Here is a 23520-nt window from a genome sequence, read left to right as displayed (position 1 = left end):
GTAGAGATTAGAAAATAAAAGTGTATAATTTCTGAAACTGAGTTACTCCCTGGGACTTACAAACGGCTAACTCTGCCTTCTACTACCCTTCACTCGTCAGATCTCAACACTATTATCGAACTAATATTTGCGCCTCGGCGGGATCTTCGGAAGTAGTTCCATTGGTCAAATATTTGATAATCGGTTTCATCCAATTATCCTTGAGTTGCACAATTTCCATTGTTTCCAAACTTTCAGCAATGCTTGGAAAAATGAGTTGCTCGACCGTTATTGAGTGGACGCATTTTGAGTCTAAAGAGGCCGAGTTAGCTAATCGGTTGGCGTTGCCATTTTGCTCTCGAGGAATTTGGTTGCAAGTGATGCTTTCGAAATGACCAGCGAGCTGTCTTACCAATTTTTGGTCTGCTCCCATCAAGGAATAAAATTTCGGGTTTCAAGGAAATTTCGATGGAAATTTCGATGAAAATTTCGACGGAAATTTCGAAGATTTTTAAATTTCGACAAAAATTCGACGGAAACGATAGAAATTATTATCAAAATACGGAAATTTTTGAATGAAACTTCACAATATGTTTATTTAACATATTATCTACTACATTGATAAAAAACATTGAAAAAAACTAAATTATATGGTAGGTTTCATGTGATATGTGATGAATATAATGCGCGCTGGAGGCAAATACTGTTAAAAAAATGCTTCACTAATTAATAATTACTTCAATAACACCTCAATTTTATTTTTACTATAATATTGCCACATAAATTACAAAAGTAATCAATACCACATAGAGTTTCTAGGAGGTTCAAAATTTCCGCTGTCTTCAGTATCATCATGTCCAGAGTAGGTGTAATGTGAAGAATAATCATCCCAAGATACTTCTCCAGCATAATTTTGCATGTAATTGCCAACATGCCAACCATATGGATCAGGAACCTGTGGTGGTTGAATTTGCCCATAAGCATACTCATTTGAAGAGTTTGTCTCTTGTTGTGCCAATGAGTTACTATCAGACTCAACCAAGTAAGGCAGATGTGGTGGGTAGAATATTGGAGGGTTTTGCCCATAATTGTAATTGTCACTTCCTACCCCCATAGAGCCAAAAGTGGTGGATAATGAATCCTCTTCTTCTTGTGCCAAACTCTCATGACCTCTTTGTCTGCGACTATAGTCTTTTCCTATGGCACCAATTCCTGGTCCGGCACGCCTACTCCCATGATCCTCATCTTGTGTTGCATGTGTGTAGTGTACTTCGACAAAAAATGGGCTCATATACTCTTGAGAATGTCCAGTGACATCTTCATTTCCACCACCACCACTACCTCTACCACCACCACTACCTCTACCTCCACTGTTGGTAGGAGTGCCCGATCTTGTGCTAGAGTTGCCTGATCGAGAAGGATTAGTGGGAACTGGCTCAGTACGATGTGTCGACCTTGGTTGCATAAGTTCATTCAAACTTGTAGTAGGGCTCACCTCCTCATTTAGAACTCTGTCCACATTGATACCTTCCTGATGTGCTTGAGCTGCAATATCAGGGTCTGGATTGCCTGCATCATCATCTAAATGGAGGGGCCTAATCCACTGATAAAGCTGGTTTTCCTCCACATCATCATCCCCTATAGCAGCATCATATATATCCAGCGGATCATATTCATCAACGCGATCCTCCTCTGCTTTCTTGTCTCGAAGTGCAAGCCTCATATTATAGTAGCAATATACCATTTTTTCTAACCTACTATATGAGAGCCTGTTTCGTTGTTTGGTGTGTATGAGTGCGAAAGTGCTCCAGTTTCTTTCACAAGCTGATGATGACGCCGTTTGTGATAAAACTTTGATGGCTAACTTCCTCACAGTAGGCGCATCACTCCCATACATGATCCACCATTCACCTGAAATGAAAAATTTGTTTGTGTAACTATAAAAATAAATAATTAAGTTAATCTAACTAATACAAGTAAGATGTATACTCACTAAGAGACATTCGTGATCTAGAGGCCTTTGCAGCTCGCTCTCCGAACATTTTCCGGGCATCTTTAAAATATGTTAACTAGATACAAATACAATACAAATTATACAATATCAATCAAATAAATAATTTAAGACAATCAAATTCTATAAAGTATTAATATTTTTCGTAAGGATTCTTATGGGCCTTATGACAAATTATTTTTACCTCATTTCCAAATTGGCCAACTTCTGGTGAATGGGGATCCAATTTGGAGAATACTTTGTGCACAGCCCGAATAAGTTCACCATCATCTCTAACGCCAGGTCTATATTGATAGCGAGGATTCAAATAATATGCTGCAATCATGCATCAAGTAAATATAGAAATATATAATTAGTAATTTAGTTCATTAATTGAAAGCTAAATCAATTAAAAAAAAATGCAGAACCAAAATAACAAATAAATTATTGGGTTACCTGCTGCGTGCAAATCGTGTTGTAACGTTTTAAACCATCGATCGTTGATGATTTTTATTACCCACCGTGCACCTTGTTTTTTTTCTAGCTCTTCCTTGACGACACGCATCAACTAATAAATTGATCCCATTGTAGGATACACTTCTGTGTCGACAATACGTAAAACTACGTAGAGAGGTTCAAACAGACCGCACACCTTATGCACCTGTTGCCAAAAAGAGTGATCAAGAACTATATTTTCAACCGTGATGCCTGCATCTGAACGCCGAAAATTGCTACGACCCCAATCATCACTGGTGAACAATTGCTTCAGCCCCATCATCTTACCATACAAACTATCCAATGCAATATAGTTTGTAGCAAATCGGGTGGCACCAGGACGAACAATATCTCCCTTCATGATCTCTCGCATCTTTGCCAACAACCAGTTATGGTTGTAAATATAATTCGTGATCATTCTGGCTTTTTTAATCACATTAGCAACCTGCTCTTTCTTCCCCATCTCTTCAAACATTAGATCAATGCAATGTGCTGCACACGACGTCCAGTACACATTGTATTTGTTCATTAACTTCTTACCTGCTTTGACAAATGCGGAACCATTGTCGGTCACAACTTGAACAACATTCTCCTCTCCAACCTCCGTGATTACATCCTTCAGTAGCCCATAAATATATTTATGATCCTTTATGCAATCTGAAGAATCAACGGACTTAAGGAATACCGACTTCCCTCTTGAGTAGGCCATGAAGTTTATGATAGACAGTTTGGTTGGACCTGTCCAACCATCGCACATGATTGTGCAACCATAAGTTGCCCACTCGGCCTTCAATTTGTTTACATGCTCTTGCATTTCTTGAAACTCCTGATCCAAAAATCCGGTGCGTATCTGATAGGGTGTTGGAGGTTCCACTCCTACTCCTGCCTGTTGACATCCTATCACCAAATTTTTGAAATGATGAGATGCTGCTTTTGAAGGAGGAACATTTTCATATATGAAGAACTTGCTCATCAAGCGTTGCATCCCATCTTTGATTGACCCTCCGGAAAAGAGATTTTTAACACTCTTTTGGCGTGCTTGAGCTGCCTTGTACAAGCTTGGTGCTACTGGAGGTGTTGGTCGTGATTCCCTCATGCTTGATCCTCTTCGCATCTGTGCACCACTACTAGACCCAGAACCTTGTCCCATGTTTGGGACTTTATGTAAGTGTTCCCTCTCCCATTCTGCTGCTCTAGAGGCTCGAAGTGCAGCCCGAAATTCTCTTCGCTCTTGAGGCCCCATATCATCATTATGATCCTCATCATCATCATCCTCATCATCATCACTCGGCTCAATCTGACTTTTTCCTCGATGCTCTTCTCTGAGCTCTTCCATCCTTTGTATTTTTTTGCTTTTTTGGTGTTGTTTGTGTTGCATCCCTGCAATGATAAACTGTTTCACTTCTGGTGGGACACTATTGCATCGCTGCACATTGTGTCCAGGATCAATACCACTAAGGTGGTATTTCAAGCGTGTCACTCCAGCACCCTTCATTACAAGGCCACATATTGAACCTTGTCTGCCACCCGGTAGTGGATCGGCATGATCCCAAGCTGAATCACGTGATCTCCCTCCACTGGCCATTGAATTCTAAATTCCTAATAACAAAAAGACATACACAGTAACACAAGAACAATAACAATTAACAAGAGAGTTAAATTCTATATTAATATCATATCAGTATATCACCAAGAAATTAATATCATATTAGTCATTAACTTATTACTAATTAGTAATTTCATATCATATTGATATTACCAATTGGCAATTCCATATTACTAATTTGTAATTTCATATCATATCACCAATTTCATTTCCATATTACTAATTTCATATTAATTATTAATTTATTACCAACTCCATATTAATTTCACTAATTCTACATTACCAATTCGGGAATTCCATACATGATACATATTAGATTATTACTATTAAGTATTAACAAATCATACAAATTCCATATTAATTATTAACAAATCATACCAATTCCAATTCCATATCATATCACCACTTTCAACTTCCATAGTTCCATATCAATATTTATATATCATACAAATTACACAAATCATACAAATCAAAATCAACCTAAAATTATACAATCAATTCCAAAATTATACGATTAAAGATTCAAAATTAACCCAAAATCATACAAATTATACAAAACAAAATCAACCCAAAATCATACAATTAATTCTAAATCTATATAAATCAACCCAATATCAATATAATTTATCTTATATAAATCAACCCAAAATCATACAATTAATTCTGATCCTTAAATATTAATAGGTTTAACTACTTAAATAATTATGATCGGCCAAACTTAACTACTTAAATAAATCAACCCAAAAATAATTCTAATCCCTTTAATAATTCTGATCCCTTTACTAATTAATGTTTATTAAATGTTTATTTTTAACTTAAGCCCGTTAATTCACCCCAAAAATAATTTTGATGAATCTGATCCCAAAAATAAATCAACCCAAAAATAATTCTGATCGGCCAAACGGCCCAAACTTAACTACTTAAGTAACTTTGTAAAATTGTAACTTAAATATTAGTATATTACTTACAGACTTACAGTAAGTTCAGTAACACACTAACACATCAACCCAAATACCCACTGATTTCGGGGTTCAGATTTAAGAGAGAGAGAGAGGTCGGAGACTCGGCGTGGCTTCGAGGTGGCCAGGCCGAAGGTGGCCGGAGACAGAGCAGTCCGAGAACACAAACGGCCGGCAGCGAGAGGCGAGCAGTCAGAGAGAGAAGAGAGAGAGAGAGAGAGAGATCGATGACTTCGGCCTTCAGTCCAGTCCGAGAAGGGTGTGCAGATCGAGAGGCGAGCGGCGGAGACGGCGTTGCAGATCGACACAGGCCAGCGGCGGCGCTGCAGATCGAGAAGGTGAGATTGTGAGAATATGATGGTTGTGTGCCTTGTGTCCTCTGGGTTACGTTACGGGTTAGCTGCTGTGCTGGGTAGCCTGGGTTAGCTGGGAAATTTCGTGGAAATTTCCTTAAATTTCCACGAAATTTCTCTCAAATTCAGAAAATTTTGCATTTAAGGGTATTCGAAATTTCGCCCGAAATTTCGGCGAAATTTCGAATATTTCGGCGAAATATTTCGAAATTTTTTCAAATACGTGTTAAAATTTCGGAACCCCTTAAAAACGAAATTTAAACCCCTGGCTCCCATTATATCATCCTTGGTTGAGTATTCTCTATTAACTTGATTGATCATGAGTTGAGAATCGCTGAATACTTGGAAATTTCGAGCTCGAATTAACTTTGCAATTTGAAGTCCATTAATGAGGGCTTCATACTCAACTACGTTATTGGAGGCAAGAAAATCCAAACGAATACCGTATTCTAACTCGAGTCTGTTGGGTGTTCGAAGAATTATTCCGGCTCCTGCTTCCTGTATATTTGAGGATCTATCCACATATAGCTCCCAAGGTGGTTCATTTTCGATGAGGAAATTTACCACCACTTGGCCTTTGAGGGAAGTGCATGGTTTGTATTGAATGTCAAACTCTTCTAATTCAATTTTCCATTTGGTCATTCTTTTTGATACATCTGAGTTGGTCAAGATTGCCCTGATGGGTTGATTGGTCAGTGCCACAATTGGATGAGCTTCGAAGTAGTGTCTTAACTTCCTTTTCGCTGTGATCAAGGAGAGGATTATTTTCTCGGAAGTGTTGTACCTCGTCTCGGCGCCGACTAGACTCTTGCTGACATAGAACAAAGGGTTGTTGTCGAGAGTTTTCATCCCTGAAGAGAGCTCTGCTAACGGCTATTTCTGATACTGCCAAGTATAAGTATAGAGATTCTTTGGGTTTCGGGACTCCCAAAACCGATGGGGGTGGCCATGTATTCCTTGAGCTTCTCGAAGGCTTCTTTATGCTCTTGCCTCTATACCTCACTTTTCTTAGCTTTGATTGCCTGGAAGAAGGATTTGCATCTATCAGTGAGTCTTGAGATGAAACGACTGAGTGCGGCAATTCTCCCAGTTAGCACTTGTACGTCTCTTTGTGTTTTAGGTTCATGCATGTTTCTTAGGGCTTCGACTTTGATAGGGTTGAGTTCAATTCCTCATCGATTTCAATTTGCCTGAGGAACTATCCTAAAGATACTCTAAAGACGCATTTGTTCGAATTGAGTCGCACCTTGTACCTTCTTGGTTTGAGTTGTCAGAACCAGGTCAGAGCCGGTCCCATGAGGCTTGAATGGAAAACCCTGCACATTAAAGCTTCGTTGTCCGCTTCCAAGATAAGTTGTTGTTGATAATGGTATATATGCTCAAGAGGGTCGATTGTTCCCTCGAATAACTTGAACTTGGGTTGCTGAAAACGCTTGGGCTTTTGGGCTTCCAAGATATCATCTGTGAAAGGAGACTTGCAGATGCTCTTTGTTGCCTCGAGAGCGAGTTCGGCGGGAGTCTTAGCTGCTGCATAGTCAACATCTTGTTGTTTCTTCGATGAATGAGAGGCGTTCAGGCCCTCGATCTCAACGAGGTCATCGTGTGCATTAGGCTCGAGATTGCCTTATGAGGATGATGCTTGACACTTGTCTGCCTTTGGGTAAGGTTCCTCGCGCTGTTCAGATGTTTTCTCTATTGCCCGTTGAGCAATCTCTTGGGCTTTTTTGGTTCCCTTACCCATTCTTTTTTTTTTTTATGATCATAAATGCCGAATCTTGGATCGAGCTCAGATCGATCTCTTCAAGATAATCAGCTCCAGTCATTGTTTTTTGCGATTTTGTTTGATTAAGGAAATATTTTTCACACAGACGGCGCCAACTGTTGAATCCAAAATTTCTCAAAGAGAAATTAGGTTAACAATAATAAAGATTATCGCATAAACGTCTGATGTGAAACTGATTGAGTGGATGAAATTTCCTAATTGTCTCGTCAAAGCTTCAATTCCTCACCAAAGGGTGAGAGATTTCCTACAAAAAACTCTCTAATGCTAAAGTCAGAAAAAAGAAATTCATATATTGGAAAATAATGATTTTTTCACATACCTCTTATCGACAATTTCCATGGGTCTTGTAGAGACTCTCCTCATTAATTCCCGGATTTTGTCATTTACTCTTACCTTTCAGAAATCGTGGAATTAATGGTGGAAATCATGAAATTTTCTCCCATAAATATCTTGACCTATTGACTTTGGTGATAATGTGAGGAGTTATTTCCCATGTTTTTCCCTCAATAAATCGCCCAATTAATTTCCGTTATTATTTCTATAATAAGTATAAAAAATCATAATCATTCTTAATTATTTATTTTAAACATCTAATTAATTATGAATTTATTTCCTCATTTGATTGAGTTTCCTTTATTTTCAGCAAATAGAAAATTGTCACGTGTTATGGTGATTTTTTCCTCCAACACTGATTAATCAAACTAGCTTCAAAATATAGGCCATATAGACTAGATTTCAAATGCCACATGCCACATGCCGCATGCCATATAGCAGACTAACTTCACAAAATCATATTCATCCATGTTATATGCCACCTTCCTAATGCCAACTCTAATCAAAACAAACAGATACATTTTTACCATTAAACTTGATGGCATATATAATGGCCTTAAACCAAAATATAAGGCAGCAAGTTCATCCAAAATGTGGCATGCAGCAATGTAAGGCATATCTCTCAAGCATTGTTACTAAGCAATTGGTCAACAAAAACTTTTTTTGTTTTAGTATTAAGTGACTTGAACAAAGATATAGTTTGTGGCTAATCCAAAATGATTTTTAACGCTGCAATTTGATTCAGAGTAAAAAACCCTATGTCATTGAGTTCTTTGGCAATATCATATCGATCTTCATTACCTTTTAAGATAGCATCAATCACCAATTGCATTCTTTTTCCAAATATTTCAAACAATTTTTCCAGTGCAATCACAATCTTATCTTAATCACTTGAGCCTCCTCTTTTCCTCTTGTTTTGACTGACCATAGATTGGCTGCCTTCCTTGTTTATTGACATAGGAGATGCATCACTTTCACTAGCATCAACTTCATTATTGTCTTGCTCTAACATCATCCCATTAGGGACTTCAGCTCCTTTTCAATTAACACGGTCTTTTCTAAAGATATTAGCAAATCTGTCAAATATTGGACATGATTTGTTCCTCCATTCAGCTGCATCCTTATGGTGGTAAGATAAAAGAAACAAAAGTAACAATGTTAAATGCTATTGAACATAGCCCAATAAAAAGAAATGACTCTATATCGGCCATTTTGATCTGAAGTACAAATTATAAACAAAGGGACCCAATTTTTACATTCTTTTTCTCCTCACATAGTGGTGCTTTTGATGGTGACCATGTGAGTCTAGTTTTAAGAACCCAATTCTAAAATGGTACTTAGTTTGTTCCCTACCCTATAGGACCCTGCACTCCATACAGTATCAAACTCCAACATAGCAACCACCAATCTGATTATCATTCCATTATTTAGTCATTATATTAATATTAAAACCGGCCAATACTTTATTTCAATATTCAATGACTTCGAGTTTAATAAGATTGGATTCAGATGCATGCGTGATTCTTTAGATTATGGGGTTCATATCATTGTTTAAATTTCAATAAATCCAATACTATTGTATTCTCAATCCCTAATATGTAAAATTATAGACACAACTAGTAGTCATCAGATTATTCTTTGGAGCTAAAATCAATATATATAATTATAAAAACAAAAAACTGAGCAAGATCAAGAATAGTAATATGTTCATTGGCAAAAGTAATATGGTTGGTCAAAAGCAAGACATATGTATCAAAGAAATAAAAGTAATATGTTCATTGACAAGTAGTACCTGCACATAAGGATCCTACGCTTCATTACTGTCAACTTCAATACATTTTTTCACATCGATCATTTCATGCAAATCCACTTGTGTTTATCATGTCATAAATTATACTATACTGTTTTTTCCACTTCTTCAACTTTGATTCAATGTGTGGACTTGCTTTTATGTTAGCATCAAGACAACGGGTATTCAAAACCTTCTCCATTTGGACCAAAGTACCAAATTTGAAACTACCAGTTTCACAACAATGGCTTGTAGTCACAAATTCTTCAAGCACTATCAGCAATGCATCTTCCTCAAATTTGGACCATGACCGCCTAGTGTTTTTCTTCCCGTGCTCAAAGTTTTGATTGGTATAACTACTATCCATTCCTAAAAGAAGCAGGACATATGCATGCATATAAGACCAAAAGCAAATAGTACATAATGATAAACCACTTTCCATTCCTAAATGAAGCAGCCCATATACATTTGCAAATAAGCTTACTACTACAGAAAACTAATAAATAGTTAAGTTTGAATGTAGATGTCTCAAATCATAATCACAATCATATAAGCAAATAAGCATCCTTAGTACTCAAACATAAATCACATGAGTTGGGTAGTTATTCCTAGTTCCTTTCCACTCATTATACGTTTGCAAGGCCAAGTCATTCCTCCATGTAGTTCATTGATCGGATGCTCTAACGATGCTAATCATATCATCTTCTACTATATGTTCTACCTCTTGAATTTCATTCACTTTATGCTTCATTGGATCAATAGACATCTCCCTCTTAATGAGATTATATAAAAGACAACAAGCCATAATTATCCGACATTGTGTCTTTATAGGATAAAAAGATAGACTCCTTAATATGCCCTACCTAGCTTTCAACAACCCAAAAGAACGTTCTATTACATTTCTTGTTTTTGCATGCTTCATATTAAAATATTCTTGATGATTTGTAGGTGTATTTCTTTATGTCCATTCGGATAGATGATACCTTCTTTCTCTATATGGTGCAAGAAATTCCTCACCATTTGTATAACCACCATCCATAGGGTAATAATTACCTAATGGCAAAAATTTAACAATTCCTATAAGTGTTTATATATACATATAAAATCAAAAGTGCACATAAAGTGGACACTGACTGATGACCTTACCAATTGGAACTTTAAACTCATTCAGCCTAGTTATGGCATCATGAAGAACTCTAGAGTCGGATTCAGATCCCTTCCAATTAGGCGATAGAAATATAAACTGCATGTCACGTGAGCAAACAACCAATACATTTGTTGCAATTTCACCTTTCTTAGTTCGATATCTTGGTTTGTCACTTTTAGGCACACGAACCTTAATGTAAGTTCCATCTAATGCTCCCAAGCAATTCTAAAAAAAAAAAAATCGTTAACTTTCATTAAGTTTAAAAATTTCAGACCATACAAAATGAAGAAAAAACACTCATTAGAGTTTCTACAAATTTGCAATATATACATAATGAACATACCTTAAACCATCTCCATCTATGATCTGTGCAGTTCTTACCCACAAGTTCCGACATTCTCAATAGCCTACCTTGTAATCTTATAACTTCTTGTAGCACAGAGTTGAAGTACCTACTAATGGTCTCTCCCAATCAAACAAATCTACTTCTAATAGTACGATTCTTAACATGATGCACAAGTACATGTAAGAATATACACAATTGCTCTTCCATAGTCACCAAACCATCATTCTTTAACTTTCCATCAGTGCAAAGCAACTCACATGATAAACCAAACGTCCTTAAATCCATTCTTAGTTCACTCACACACACTACATTATTGTCCAATATACTGTTTAGATAATGTAACTAAGTCTCACATCTAACAAAAGAGTGATTATTAAGGTCACGTCTTTCAATAAGTCTCTAATTTCTTCTCAATTTGCACATCATAAGCACAAGGATCGTGTAAGCACACATTATCTCTAAATGCCACATCTTCAACAATAATATCAAAAAAATCTTTCTTTGATCCATAATTAATAATTCATAGAAAATAATATAATAAAACTAAAATTCATTGACTTAAATTTGACATTCATAAGCAAAAGGGTGAGACAACTTAGTAAGATCAAACCAAAACAACAACAACAACTCAATAAGCAACTACACATAGTATGTACCTAGTAAAATATATATAACATCATTGATCGATCAATCAAATAAAGTAAGCATAAAAACATAACAAAGAATATTTTATGTATGGCTAGTGTTTTTTTTTTTTCGGGGTGGAATCAAATAAACCCACCATTGATCATTGATCTTTTTGATATTTTCTGGAGTAGACTAGCTAGTGTTTTTTTTTTTTTTTTGGGGTGGAATCCAAAGTAGACTAGTGTTTAAACGTACTAATATTCAACTATAGCAGTCAAAACCCACAAACAAATAATTTACAAAATCAATAAACAAACCTCATATCCAATCAGAGTAAACCCAATGCACCTTAACCATAAATGATGCAATAAGAACATGTTCAATCACAAACCAAGAGAATTTAACACAACCCATGCATGAATATATATTGACCAAACCCTAGAAAAATACCCAATTATTATCGAGCCAAAATAAATTCACCTAGAACAAATTTCTCATCAAATTAAGCCAATAACAAACAAAATCATATTCAATACATAAAAATCAAATATCTATCTTTGATGATTTATATCGATGTGAAATTATTCTTTCTAGAGCAAAAATGGCTTTGTAGTATGCCTATTTTCTTTTCCATATATGCTCTACTTTTTGAGAAAGTTAGTTTTTCTTTTTTCAATATATATATATATATATATATATAGTAGAAAATTGCCTTCATTCTTATGCTCATTGTGTGACAAACGCTTTTTCTCCTCAATCTGTCACTCATGAAATTTTGATTTATGTACGTTGCAATAGAGAACAAAACTTTTTTTTTTTTCTCCTTAAACTTCTTATCTCATATTTTCTTAGTTATACTTGGTGAGTTTATGAAAACAGAGTACTAAGGGATTTGTCCCATTTGAGAGCTAACACTACATTTCATGAAACTATGAACAAGTTATCGGGCTCCAACACCAAAAGGATAAATAGTGGCCGGCTGGCGACAAATAAAAAAGGAGTGCATAGTGAGAACCACCATTCATTAAAAGAATTTACAAAGAGCAATGCTGCATATTTACAAAGACAATGAAAAATACTTTTATTTTCGAAAAAATCTCAAAACAATTATAGTTTTGGAGTGTAGAATTTTTTTATTTTTTTGAAACAATGGTTTGTAGACTTAACAGAAATTTTATCAATATTAGCTTGGAGAGGTCTCAAATTCGAATCCTCCTTCCCTTAAATAATTTTTTTTTTAAACTTATCTTAAAAAATAGATCGAATTGTTCAGAAGTTAAACTTATGCATGTGTGGACAAGTAAAAGAAATGGGAGGAGCAATGATTTTTTTATTTTTATCAAAATTGCACTATTAAGGAGTGTTTAGACATATATTTTTTGGTAAAATCAATGTACAACCACCAGTACAAAATTAAATTTTGAACTTTCAAAGTCGAAACAAATATCACGTAAAATAAAGCTTAATTACATATATATATTATGTTCTTTTAAAAAATAAAACTACATGTTATGAGTGTTGAAAATCTTATTCACTCGTAGAGATAAGTTAATGGAGCAAAAAGGTATTTTAAGAAAACAACAATCAACATTTGATAGGATAATGAATCAAGCAAACAATGGTGCGTATTAAGACCATAAAATATTTATTTCTAATACATACTTCGTCCATGCACGTACTCTGTCCATCCATGTACGAACTCCGTCCATGCACGTACTCAATCCGTCCATGAACGTACTTCGACTAAGCACTTTTAGTTTCCTTAACTTTTTTTAAAATTTTCCAAATTTGTTTCAACTTATCTTTTTTATTTATATTTTAAATTTATATATGAACATGAATTTCACAAATACAGACATTGTGAGAATATTAGTTATTGTTGTTGTGAAATGCATTTGCATCTCTCAAAGTTTTACTTTCTTTTGTCGAACTATCTGATTTCTAGTAGGAGTCATAATTTTAATTGAGAAACTTATATTTCATATATAAATATTTACAAGTTTTAGAGAGAGAAATAAAGTACTAAACATAAAAAATATATATATAATCATTATAACCATTTACAAGTTTAATAATTTTTTTTCTTGTTCCTTATTTTTCACTATTTATATTTTATGGTATTCAAATAGGAGTTACACATTTAATTCACTTACCAAACAATAAGCAACAGAAAAAGAAACATATATTTGTACACTTGCCAAATAGATACAAGAGGATGAACCTGGACCAGATAGGAACTTATCCAAAACCAAATCCTTTTGGCCTCCTTCTAGAACCCTAGCCTCCATCCTATCTATAAATTGACCCAAGACTTAGGTGATTTTTGCACATACAAAAATCTCTTAAGAGTGTATTTTGGGATTAAGCTTTGATACGATTAAGAGTATATTTGGGGATTAAGCTTCGATTAAGGAGATAGATCGATGAGATGGTAATTGGGGGGATTATTAGGCTGTATTTCGGGGTAGCTGCAGAAAGTCAAGATGAAGATGAAGATGATGCTTATGAAGGACCTCAAGGTCCTCAATTAAGATCAGATCGGAGCAATGATTTACCAGAGGTATATAGTATCTCTTTTACATTATTTAGTCGCTGGATCTATTACTCACTCTCACATATAGACATTAGTTTATATATTTTTTGTCAATTTTAATATATATTGATTTGTTGTATGTTGTAAGGCGAAAACGAGTTTTCCTGGAGAGAAGACAAGCTCCATGTTCACTTAAAAATGGTGCTGGATCTTGTAGGTCTCTCTCTCTCTCTCTCTCTCTCTCTCACACACACACACACACATGAATACATAAATAAGAAATCTACCAAATCTATTAAAATATGTCTCATATTTCAAATTTGGTTTTATTTTTATTTTTCTATGGGGTTTGTTTTTCTTTTTATTTTTTATTTGATCTGTTAGTTTTTCTTATTTTGAAAAGTTTGTTTTCTGACCCCTAATTAAAGATTTTTTAGGTTTCTTATGGCAAATCAACTCTAGAGTTGAAGAAAGTATACATCTTCGCTGTATTGGTGTATTGTTGTAGTTACTTGGTTGTGTTTCTGTTTGTTGCTTTGCTCATTTCTTGGTTATTTAACTTATTTCACTGTGTGATTTTTGTAGATGGCTGGGTCAACAAAATGCAGCTCATACATCACTAAAGCTCTCATTGCGGATATACTCTTCAGGCTACCAGTGAAATTTATAGTAAGATTTCGCTGTGTATACAAGTCTTGGCTTGTTCTAATCTCCAACCCTCAATCCGTTTCAAAGCACCTAAACCATGCAATCATGGCCACCAACAGTAGCAACACCTTCAAACTGTTTGTCTCAGCTAGACCTCTCCTCCCCATAGACTATAATAATGGAGTTCTTGCAACGAGAGAGCTCGATCCCCCCGTGGTAACAATCGAGTATGAGGGAATTTTGGGCTCTTGTAATGGCTTGGTATATATGTCTAGAAGTTGACAATAACATCATTGTCTTATGCTTGTATGAAATGTTGAGGCTCATACTGTTAGTATATGAGTATAGGCCATTGTCAGTGTTGGTCTGTAGATGAACTGTTAGGATTGGAGGGTTCTGATGTATTCTGTTAAATAGTCCCCTAATACGATTTCTGATGTAGCTTATATATATAAGGCATGGTTCTAAGTGTATTAGTGTGTAAAATGTAACGACCTGACCCAAAGTTGACTTTTAAAACTAATGAACTTTCATCTTTGACTTTGGGCACGTTGGAAAGGTCTCGAGTTCACGAGTTCGTAGACACGCGGCACGCGTCAATCGGAGTTATGGTTTGGAAGTTACGGGCATTTGAAGTAAAGGGCAAACTTGTAAATTTTACAAAAGTGGGTTTTAAAACCCAAAAACCAGATTTTTATCGGAGGCTCTCTCCTCTCTCCCCGACCCTCTCCCTCTCCCGTGTGTCTCTCCCTCCCTCACTCTCGCCGATCTGCCACCGGCGCGTGGCGGCGCGTCCGGCGGCGGATGGGCTGGGTTTTCGGCCCACCAGCCTCGCCGTCCCTCCCCCTTCCTCCCTCTGGCCATCGATCACCAACCTAAGCCACCATCGCGACGGATCGATGCGAAGACCGAGAGAGGCCCTCGTCGGCGATCTCCTTTTTCCGGCGACGACGGGACGCCGGACCACCTGGGTTCTCTTCCCCAGGCCCCGGCGAGTCCAGCCACGTCCTCCCCTAGCTCCGACGACCCCTCACGGTGGCAGATTGAGCAATTTCAGGCCGGCGGCTTCTCCGGCCAGTTCGAGCTTTTCCGGCGAGATTTGGCCCTCGATCCAGTTGACAAAATCGATCCTCTAGGTACGGGTAATCTTTCCCCTAAGGTGTTGATGTTAAATTTTGAGATTTTAGAAATTCGATTTTAAGGTTTAGGTCTATTTTGAATATCTTGAAATCGGACTCAAATTTGTGATGTTTACGTACAATTGAAGGTTCTATTATATAATTAGGATTGTTTGGAGTTGAATTTGGATATTTCTATGTTTGTGCCGCCGCTGCCACCGACGGCTCCGCCACTTGTGGCGGCGAGTTAGGTGGTTTTTCTTGTTAATCAGCCTTCCCAGGACTCTTAGAGGCCAACCCTAGGGTCTGTTTACGTGTTGGTGAGTATTGTGTGTAATTTGAGGCTGGGCAGCCACCGTGCGTGGTGGTTACCGCCCATTTCGGTCATTGAACGGCCAAATTGTGAAACCTGAATATTTAAATATTGGTTGTCTGGTCTTAACAGGTATACGGATTCAGGAAATATCATTCCCGATGCTGTTATGCTGCCGGATTTGGTATCCGAGCAATGCCACTGTGAAGGGTAGGATTTGAATTAGGAGAATGAATTGACGAGGATTTGAGGCGAAGGAATTAATTGGGAATTATAGCGTTGCTTAGAGGAGAGTCACCAAATTAGAGAAGGATTATTTATAGTCGAGGTTAATGATTGATGATTAGGCAGTTATTACATACAAATGATCAAACTAATTATTGAGGAAAAGTCAGTATGTTTCGAGCGACAGACAAGTGATGGTTTATAAGCGGGGATCAAATTCGGAAGGATTCGGCAGAGTTCAGAGAAATTTTGGGAAAAATGTTGTGAGTTGGAAATGCGAGTACGGATTGGATGAGCCTGCTCGTACGGAGAGACCCCTCCGTACGAGATTGTGGCTAGGATACGAGCCTGCTCGTACGGAGAGACCCCTCCGTATGAGATTGTGGCTAGGATATGAGCCTGCTCGTACGGAGAGACCCCTCCGTACGAGATTGTGGCTAGGATACGAGCCTACTCGTACGGAGAGACCCCTCCGTATGAGATTGTGGCTAGGATATGAGCCTGCTCGTACGGAGAGACCCCTCCGTATGAGATTGTGGCTAGGATGTGAGCCTGCTTGTACGGAGAGACCCCTCCGTACGAGATTGTGGCTAGGATACGAGCCTGCTCGTACGGAGAGACCCCTCCGTATGAGATTGTGGCTAGGATGTGAGCCTGCTTGTACGGAAAGACCCCTCCGTACGAGATTGTGGCTAGGATACGAGCCTGCTCGTACGGAGAGACCCCTCCGTATGAGATTGTGGCTAGGATATGAGCCTGCTTGTACGGAGAGACCCCTCCGTACGAGATTGTGGATAGGATACGAGCCTGCTTGTACGGAGAGACCCCCCCGTATGAGATTGTGGCTAGGATATGAGCCTGCTTGTGCGGAGAGACCCCTCCGTACGAGATTGTGGCTAGGATACGAGCCTGCTTGTACGGAGAGACCCCTCCGTATGAGATTGTGGCTAGGATATGAGCCTGCTTGTACGGAGAGACCCCTCCGTACGAGATTGTGGCCAGGATACGAGTCTGCTCGTTCGGAATGACCTCTATGTGCGAGATTATGGCTAGGATTTGAGCCTGCCCGAGCGCGGGATTGTGGCCAGGACATTGTCTATAGTACAGGTACGAGAATGATGTGAATTATAAGAATAAGTGTTTCGAGATATCAGTTTCCAAGGATAAATTCAGTTCAGAGCTTGATCTACGGTTAAAGGGATTTAAAAATGGTTTTTGAAAGGAGATTTTTGAAAGAAGTTTTAAAGCTGGGAGGATCTCAAAGAGCGATGTGAGTGAAACTAGATAGTCTGTTTGTTTGTTTGGTTGCTTGTCTGCAGTGTTTGCTAGGATATGGTTAAGTTTAGGCTTGAATCTTGAGGATGAGAATGTTGATAATTTGTCGAAAGATTTTGGAATATGATGAGTGGATTTGATTACCGTGAATCAGTTAGAGAAATGGTATAGGCATATAGTTGTGTTTTGAAGTTATTAATGAGGATGTGAATGATTGAGGTTAAGGTTAATAGTTGATTTGGAAATTGATTGGCCAGAATGGTGGAGTGATTATTATTATTATATTGTGGATCATTATCAAATATGCAATTTGAGGATAATTATTTCATCATTTCACTTATACGAGCTCTAGTGAGCTTACCGGGTTATTTGTTTGATTGATTGACTCGGTGCACCATGGATATGGTGCAGTGTGGGTGTAGTTGTTTTGCAGGTAAAGCAGGCTGAGGAAGTAGTGGGGAGAAGACGAGGCAGTGGGACCCAGAGAAATTTTTTTTAATTGTTTTTACTTAGTGGTTTGTTTAAAAGGTTTTTGACAAAATTATAATTACTTATGTTGTTGTGTATGGCTCAAAAGTAAGAGAAAGCAGATTTAACAGTTTGATGTTCAGTATTTTCATGGCTCGAGGTTTGAGGCGTTTCAAATGGTATCAGAGCAAGACCCGGCCGGAAGTGTGTGGATTGCAAGACCCAGGGACCAAGACCCTGAGTGGGCGGCTGCGCGAGGCAGTGGCGAGCTACCAGGTGAGGAGAAGTGAGTGATCCCACACTGCCCGGGTGAGGAATGGTGATGTTACAGAAAGTTTGAGGAAATCAGTTGAGAAAGTTTTGAGAAATGTCTCCTGCACTGCCATCGTCTCTCTGCTTCTCAGCAAGTTCAGGAAAGTTGGAAGTTTGAGACTTAGTATGAGGTTTGAAGTTAGAGAAGTTGGAAGGTTGAGTAAGTTTATTAATAAGAGATCAGAGGGTCAATCAGAGTGGCGCAGCGGAAGCATGGTGAGACTTAAACAAATCACGTGGGCACGTGGTCAATAGAGGGATCAGCGAGGTCGATAGGAGGTACGAGTTTGGGCATCGCTTGTCTGTTACGATATATGCTAAATTTCGAGGACGAAATTTTTGTAAGGGGGGAAGATTGTAACGACCTGACCCAAAGTTGACTTTTAAAACTAATGAACTTTCATCTTTGACTTTGGGCACGTTGGAAAGGTCTCGAGTTCACGAGTTCGTAGACACGCGGCACGCGTCAATCGGAGTTATGGTTTGGAAGTTACGGGCATTTGAAGTAAAGGGCAAACTTGTAAATTTTACAAAAGTGGGTTTTAAAACCCAAAAACCAGATTTTTATCGGAGGCTCTCTCCTCTCTCCCCGACCCTCTCCCTCTCCCGTGTGTCTCTCCCTCCCTCACTCTCGCCGATCTGCCACCGGCGCGTGGCGGCGCGTCCGGCGGCGGATGGGCTGGGTTTTCGGCCCACCAGCCTCGCCGTCCCTCCCCCTTCCTCCCTCTGGCCGTCGATCACCAACCTAAGCCACCATCGCGACGGATCGACGCGAAGACCGAGAGAGGCCCTCGTCGGCGATCTCCTTTTTCCGGCGACGACGGGACGCCGGACCACCTGGGTTCTCTTCCCCAGGCCCCGGCGAGTCCAGCCACGTCCTCCCCTAGCTCCGACGACCCCTCACGGTGGCAGATCGAGCAATTTCAGGCCGGCGGCTTCTCCAGCCAGTTCGAGCTTTTCCGGCGAGATTTGGCCCTCGATCCAGTTGACAAAATCGATCCTCTAGGTACGGGTAATCTTTCCCCTAAGGTGTTGATGTTAAATTTTGAGATTTTAGAAATTCGATTTTAAGGTTTAGGTCTATTTTGAATATCTTGAAATCGGACTCAAATTTGTGATGTTTACGTACAATTGAAGGTTCTATTATATAATTAGGATTGTTTGGAGTTGAATTTGGATATTTCTATGTTTGTGCCGCCGCTGCCACCGACGGCTCCGCCACTTGTGGCGGCGAGTTAGGTGGTTTTTCTTGTTAATCAGCCTTCCCAGGACTCTTAGAGGCCAACCCTAGGGTCTGTTTACGTGTTGGTGAGTATTGTGTGTAATTTGAGGCTGGGCAGCCACCGTGCGTGGTGGTTACCGCCCATTTCGGTCATTGAACGGCCAAATTGTGAAACCTGAATATTTAAATATTGGTTGTCTGGTCTTAACAGGTATACGGATTCAGGAAATATCATTCCCGATGCCGTTATGCTGCCGGATTTGGTATCCGAGCAATGCCACTGTGAAGGGTAGGATTTGAATTAGGAGAATGAATTGACGAGGATTTGAGGCGAAGGAATTAATTGGGAATTATAGCGTTGCTTAGAGGAGAGTCACCAAATTAGAGAAGGATTATTTATAGTCGAGGTTAATGATTGATGATTAGGCAGTTATTACATACAAATGATCAAACTAATTATTGAGGAAAAGTCAGTATGTTTCGAGCGACAGACAAGTGATGGTTTATAAGCGGGGATCAAATTCGGAAGGATTCGGCAGAGTTCAGAGAAATTTTGGGAAAAATGTTGTGAGTTGGAAATGCGAGTACGGATTGGATGAGCCTGCTCGTACGGAGAGACCCCTCCGTACGAGATTGTGGCTAGGATACGAGCCTGCTCGTACGGAGAGACCCCTCCGTATGAGATTGTGGCTAGGATATGAGCCTGTTGTACGGAGAGACCCCTCCGTACGAGATTGTGGCTAGGATACGAGCCTGCTCGTACGGAGAGACCCCTCCGTATGAGATTGTGGCTAGGATATGAGCCTGCTCGTACGGAGAGACCCCTCCGTATGAGATTGTGGCTAGGATGTGAGCCTGCTTGTACGGAGAGACCCCTCCGTACGAGATTGTGGCTAGGATACGAGCCTGCTCGTACGGAGAGACCCCTCCGTATGAGATTGTGGCTAGGATGTGAGCCTGCTTGTACGGAAAGACCCCTCCGTACGAGATTGTGGCTAGGATACGAGCCTGCTCGTACGGAGAGACCCCTCCGTATGAGATTGTGGCTAGGATATGAGCCTGCTTGTACGGAGAGACCCCTCCGTACGAGATTGTGGCTAGGATACGAGCCTGCTTGTACGGAGAGACCCCCCCGTATGAGATTGTGGCTAGGATATGAGCCTGCTTGTGCGGAGAGACCCCTCCGTACGAGATTGTGGCTAGGATACGAGCCTGCTCGTACGGAGAGACCCCTCCGTATGAGATTGTGGCTAGGATATAAGCCTGCTTGTACGGAGAGACCCCTCCGTACGAGATTGTGGCCAGGATACGAGTCTGCTCGTTCGGAATGACCTCTATGTGCGAGATTATGGCTAGGATTTGAGCCTGCCCGAGCGCGGGATTGTGGCCAGGAAATTGTCTATAGTACAGGTACGAGAATGATGTGAATTATAAGAATAAGTGTTTCGAGATATCAGTTTCCAAGGATAAATTCAGTTCAGAGCTTGATCTACGGTTAAAGGGATTTAAAAATGGTTTTTGAAAGGAGATTTTTGAAATAAGTTTTAAAGCTGGGAGGATCTCAAAGAGCGATGTGAGTGAAACTAGATAGTCTGTTTGTTTGTTTGGTTGCTTGTCTGCAGTGTTTGCTAGGATATGGTTAAGTTTAGGCTTGAATCTTGAGGATGAGAATGTTGATAATTTGTCGAAAGATTTTGGAATATGATGAGTGGATTTGATTACCGTGAATCAGTTAGAGAAATGGTATAGGCATATAGTTGTGTTTTGAAGTTATTAATGAGGATGTGAATGATTGAGGTTAAGGTTAATAGTTGATTTGGAAATTGATTGGCCAGAATGGTGGAGTGATTATTATTATTATATTGTGGATCATTATCAAATATGCAATTTGAGGATAATTATTTCATCATTTCACTTATACGAGCTCTAGTGAGCTTACCGGGTTATTTGTTTGATTGATTGACTCGGTGCACCATGGATATGGTGCAGTGTGGGTGTAGTTGTTTTGCAGGTAAAGCAGGCTGAGGAAGTAGTGGGGAGAAGACGAGGCAGTGGGACCCAGAGAAATTTTTTTTAATTGTTTTTACTTAGTGGTTTGTTTAAAAGGTTTTTGACAAAATTATAATTACTTATGTTGTTGTGTATGGCTCAAAAGTAAGAGAAAGCAGATTTAACAGTTTGATGTTCAGTATTTTCATGGCTCGAGGTTTGAGGCGTTTCATAAAATCATATTCAATCTTAATGAAATAGAATTTTTTCGTCCCTCTCACTTTCTTTCCCTGCTTTCAATATTTTCTCAAAGATTTTCTGGATACTCCTGTTATTTCATAAGTTCTGATTGTAGGCTTACTCTCTTAGGACAATGGTCATTGAGGGCCGTTTGGTTGAAGTTTTGAAGGCTTAGGAATGAGAAATCAATTTCATTCCCATGTTTGGTAAGTACATGAAAAGGGAAATCATTTTCTGGCCCAAGGGAAATGATTTCCCTTATTGGGCGGAAATGAAACCCTTGCTGGAGCTTGGGTTTTCTTTTCTCCCCTCTTGGAAAAACATTTATTGCTTATTTTGTGCACTAAACTAATCCTGATATTTTATTAAATTAATTAAAAAAAATATTGCTTTTGTTTAATAAATAAGGGTATAATTGGAAAATTAGAAAAAAATTTATTTCTTATTCCTGCACAAACCAAACAAGGGAATTATTATTTTACTTTCCCAACATTACCAAACGGGGGAAATGAGAATCTTACATCTCCTTTCCCCTAGAAAAGGCATAGTAAATGATTTTCCAGAAAATCAATTCCACAAATCAAACGGGCCTGAAAGTGTTAAGGTTGATGGGATACCACTTGTGGTTTAGATATTTAATTTATTTTTGACTATTCTAATGTAATGATTTTCAATTTATCTCCACTAATTGTGTACAATGATTATCCAATGTATTTTGGAGTACTATTGTATCTCTACCAAACATTTAAATTCATGAACTCTGTTTAAAACCTTTTTTTATCTTGGTTTCTTGTGTATGGGTCATTAAGATGAGACAACACCTTGCAATGATGAAAGAGTAATGAAGATGCTTTGATTCTGCTAAAAAACAAATCCTAGATCTTGGCGTTGAGAAAGAATAATGGAGACTCTGTCTTTCTATTTGCTTGATTATAATTTTTTGAAAATTAAAATTATATATATATATTTTTTGAATGTTATGTCATTTCCATGGAAATATGGAAGCTACCTCAGCCATTTTCAGCCCTTGGATGTCACTAATCTAATTAAGAGCTTAAAAACATTGTAAAATTATTTGTTAAAATATTTGTTCCATGATCCTAACCATACAAGCCCCTTCCATTACCAAGCCCCTTCCATTATGACAACCTTAGATGGTCGGGGCAAGGGATTGTCCATGATGGGTTGTTGCCGCCAGTGGGTGGGGTTGCTAAATTTCTTTTTTTCTAAAAATATAAAATTGACTTGAAAAGACTAAAATACCCTTATGTTTTAACGAAATCGGATGGAGACTACACATTGCAATAAATTTTAAATTCAAGTAATAAAGTGACACAATTAGCTTTTAGGTGGTGAAATGAGATCAATCCAAAAATTCAGGTGCAAAAAGTGTATTGTTGTAAGTAATAAATATAGAAAAGCTAATTCGCAGTAGTAAAAAAACCGAATTGGAAGGTGGCATGGATGACACACGACACACATGTGGGGAAGATCGAGCGAATGACACATGTGTGAGACCCCGTATTTTTCAGATAATTATTTTAAATGTTTTGATAATTATTTTAAGGATTTTGAGAATTTATTTGGAATTTAAAAAGGTTTTGGGTTAGTTTTTAAATTTTGTGTTAAATTGGGCGTGACAAAAAGTTGACTTTTAAAACTAACGGACTTTCGTCTTTGACTTTGGGCACGTTGGAAAGGTCTTAAGTGCACGAGTTCGTAGACACGCGGCACGCGTCAATCGGATTTACAGTTTGAAAGTTACGGGCA

General features: G+C 38.4%; 1 protein-coding gene, 1 long non-coding RNA gene and 3 pseudogenes across 2 annotated transcripts; 1 reads left to right on the top strand and 4 right to left on the bottom strand.

Moving 5' to 3' along the window:
* Nucleotides 1-775: 775 nt before the first annotated feature.
* Nucleotides 776-2094, bottom strand: LOC147292999 (uncharacterized). Its single transcript, XM_086232339.1, has 2 exons — nt 1973-2094; nt 776-1890 (listed from the first exon to the last, which is right to left on the bottom strand). The coding sequence occupies exons 1-2, from the start codon at nt 2019-2021 to the stop codon at nt 776-778; spliced, it is 1164 nt and encodes a 387-aa protein (XP_086088465.1). The 5' UTR covers nt 2022-2094.
* A 284-nt stretch (nt 2095-2378) lies between these two features.
* Nucleotides 2379-4049, bottom strand: LOC147292998 (uncharacterized; annotated as a pseudogene).
* Nucleotides 4050-8120: 4071 nt separating this feature from the next.
* LOC147292997 (uncharacterized) lies at nt 8121-9654 on the bottom strand (annotated as a pseudogene).
* A 207-nt stretch (nt 9655-9861) lies between these two features.
* Nucleotides 9862-11290, bottom strand: LOC147292996 (uncharacterized; annotated as a pseudogene).
* Nucleotides 11291-13752: 2462 nt separating this feature from the next.
* On the top strand, nt 13753-15038 carry LOC147292995 (uncharacterized). The gene is made up of 3 exons (XR_015120769.1): nt 13753-13967; nt 14089-14157; nt 14526-15038. It is a non-coding gene; the product is annotated as an uncharacterized LOC147292995 (long non-coding RNA).
* Nucleotides 15039-23520: the final 8482 nt, after the last annotated feature.

Source organism: Dryas octopetala, chromosome 2 (genome assembly GCF_963921425.1).
Source record: "Dryas octopetala chromosome 2, drDryOcto1.1, whole genome shotgun sequence".
Classification (NCBI taxonomy): Eukaryota; Viridiplantae; Streptophyta; class Magnoliopsida; order Rosales; family Rosaceae; genus Dryas; species Dryas octopetala.
Note: the sequence above shows the minus strand (reverse complement) of the source record. Positions and strands in the feature narration are given on the sequence as shown.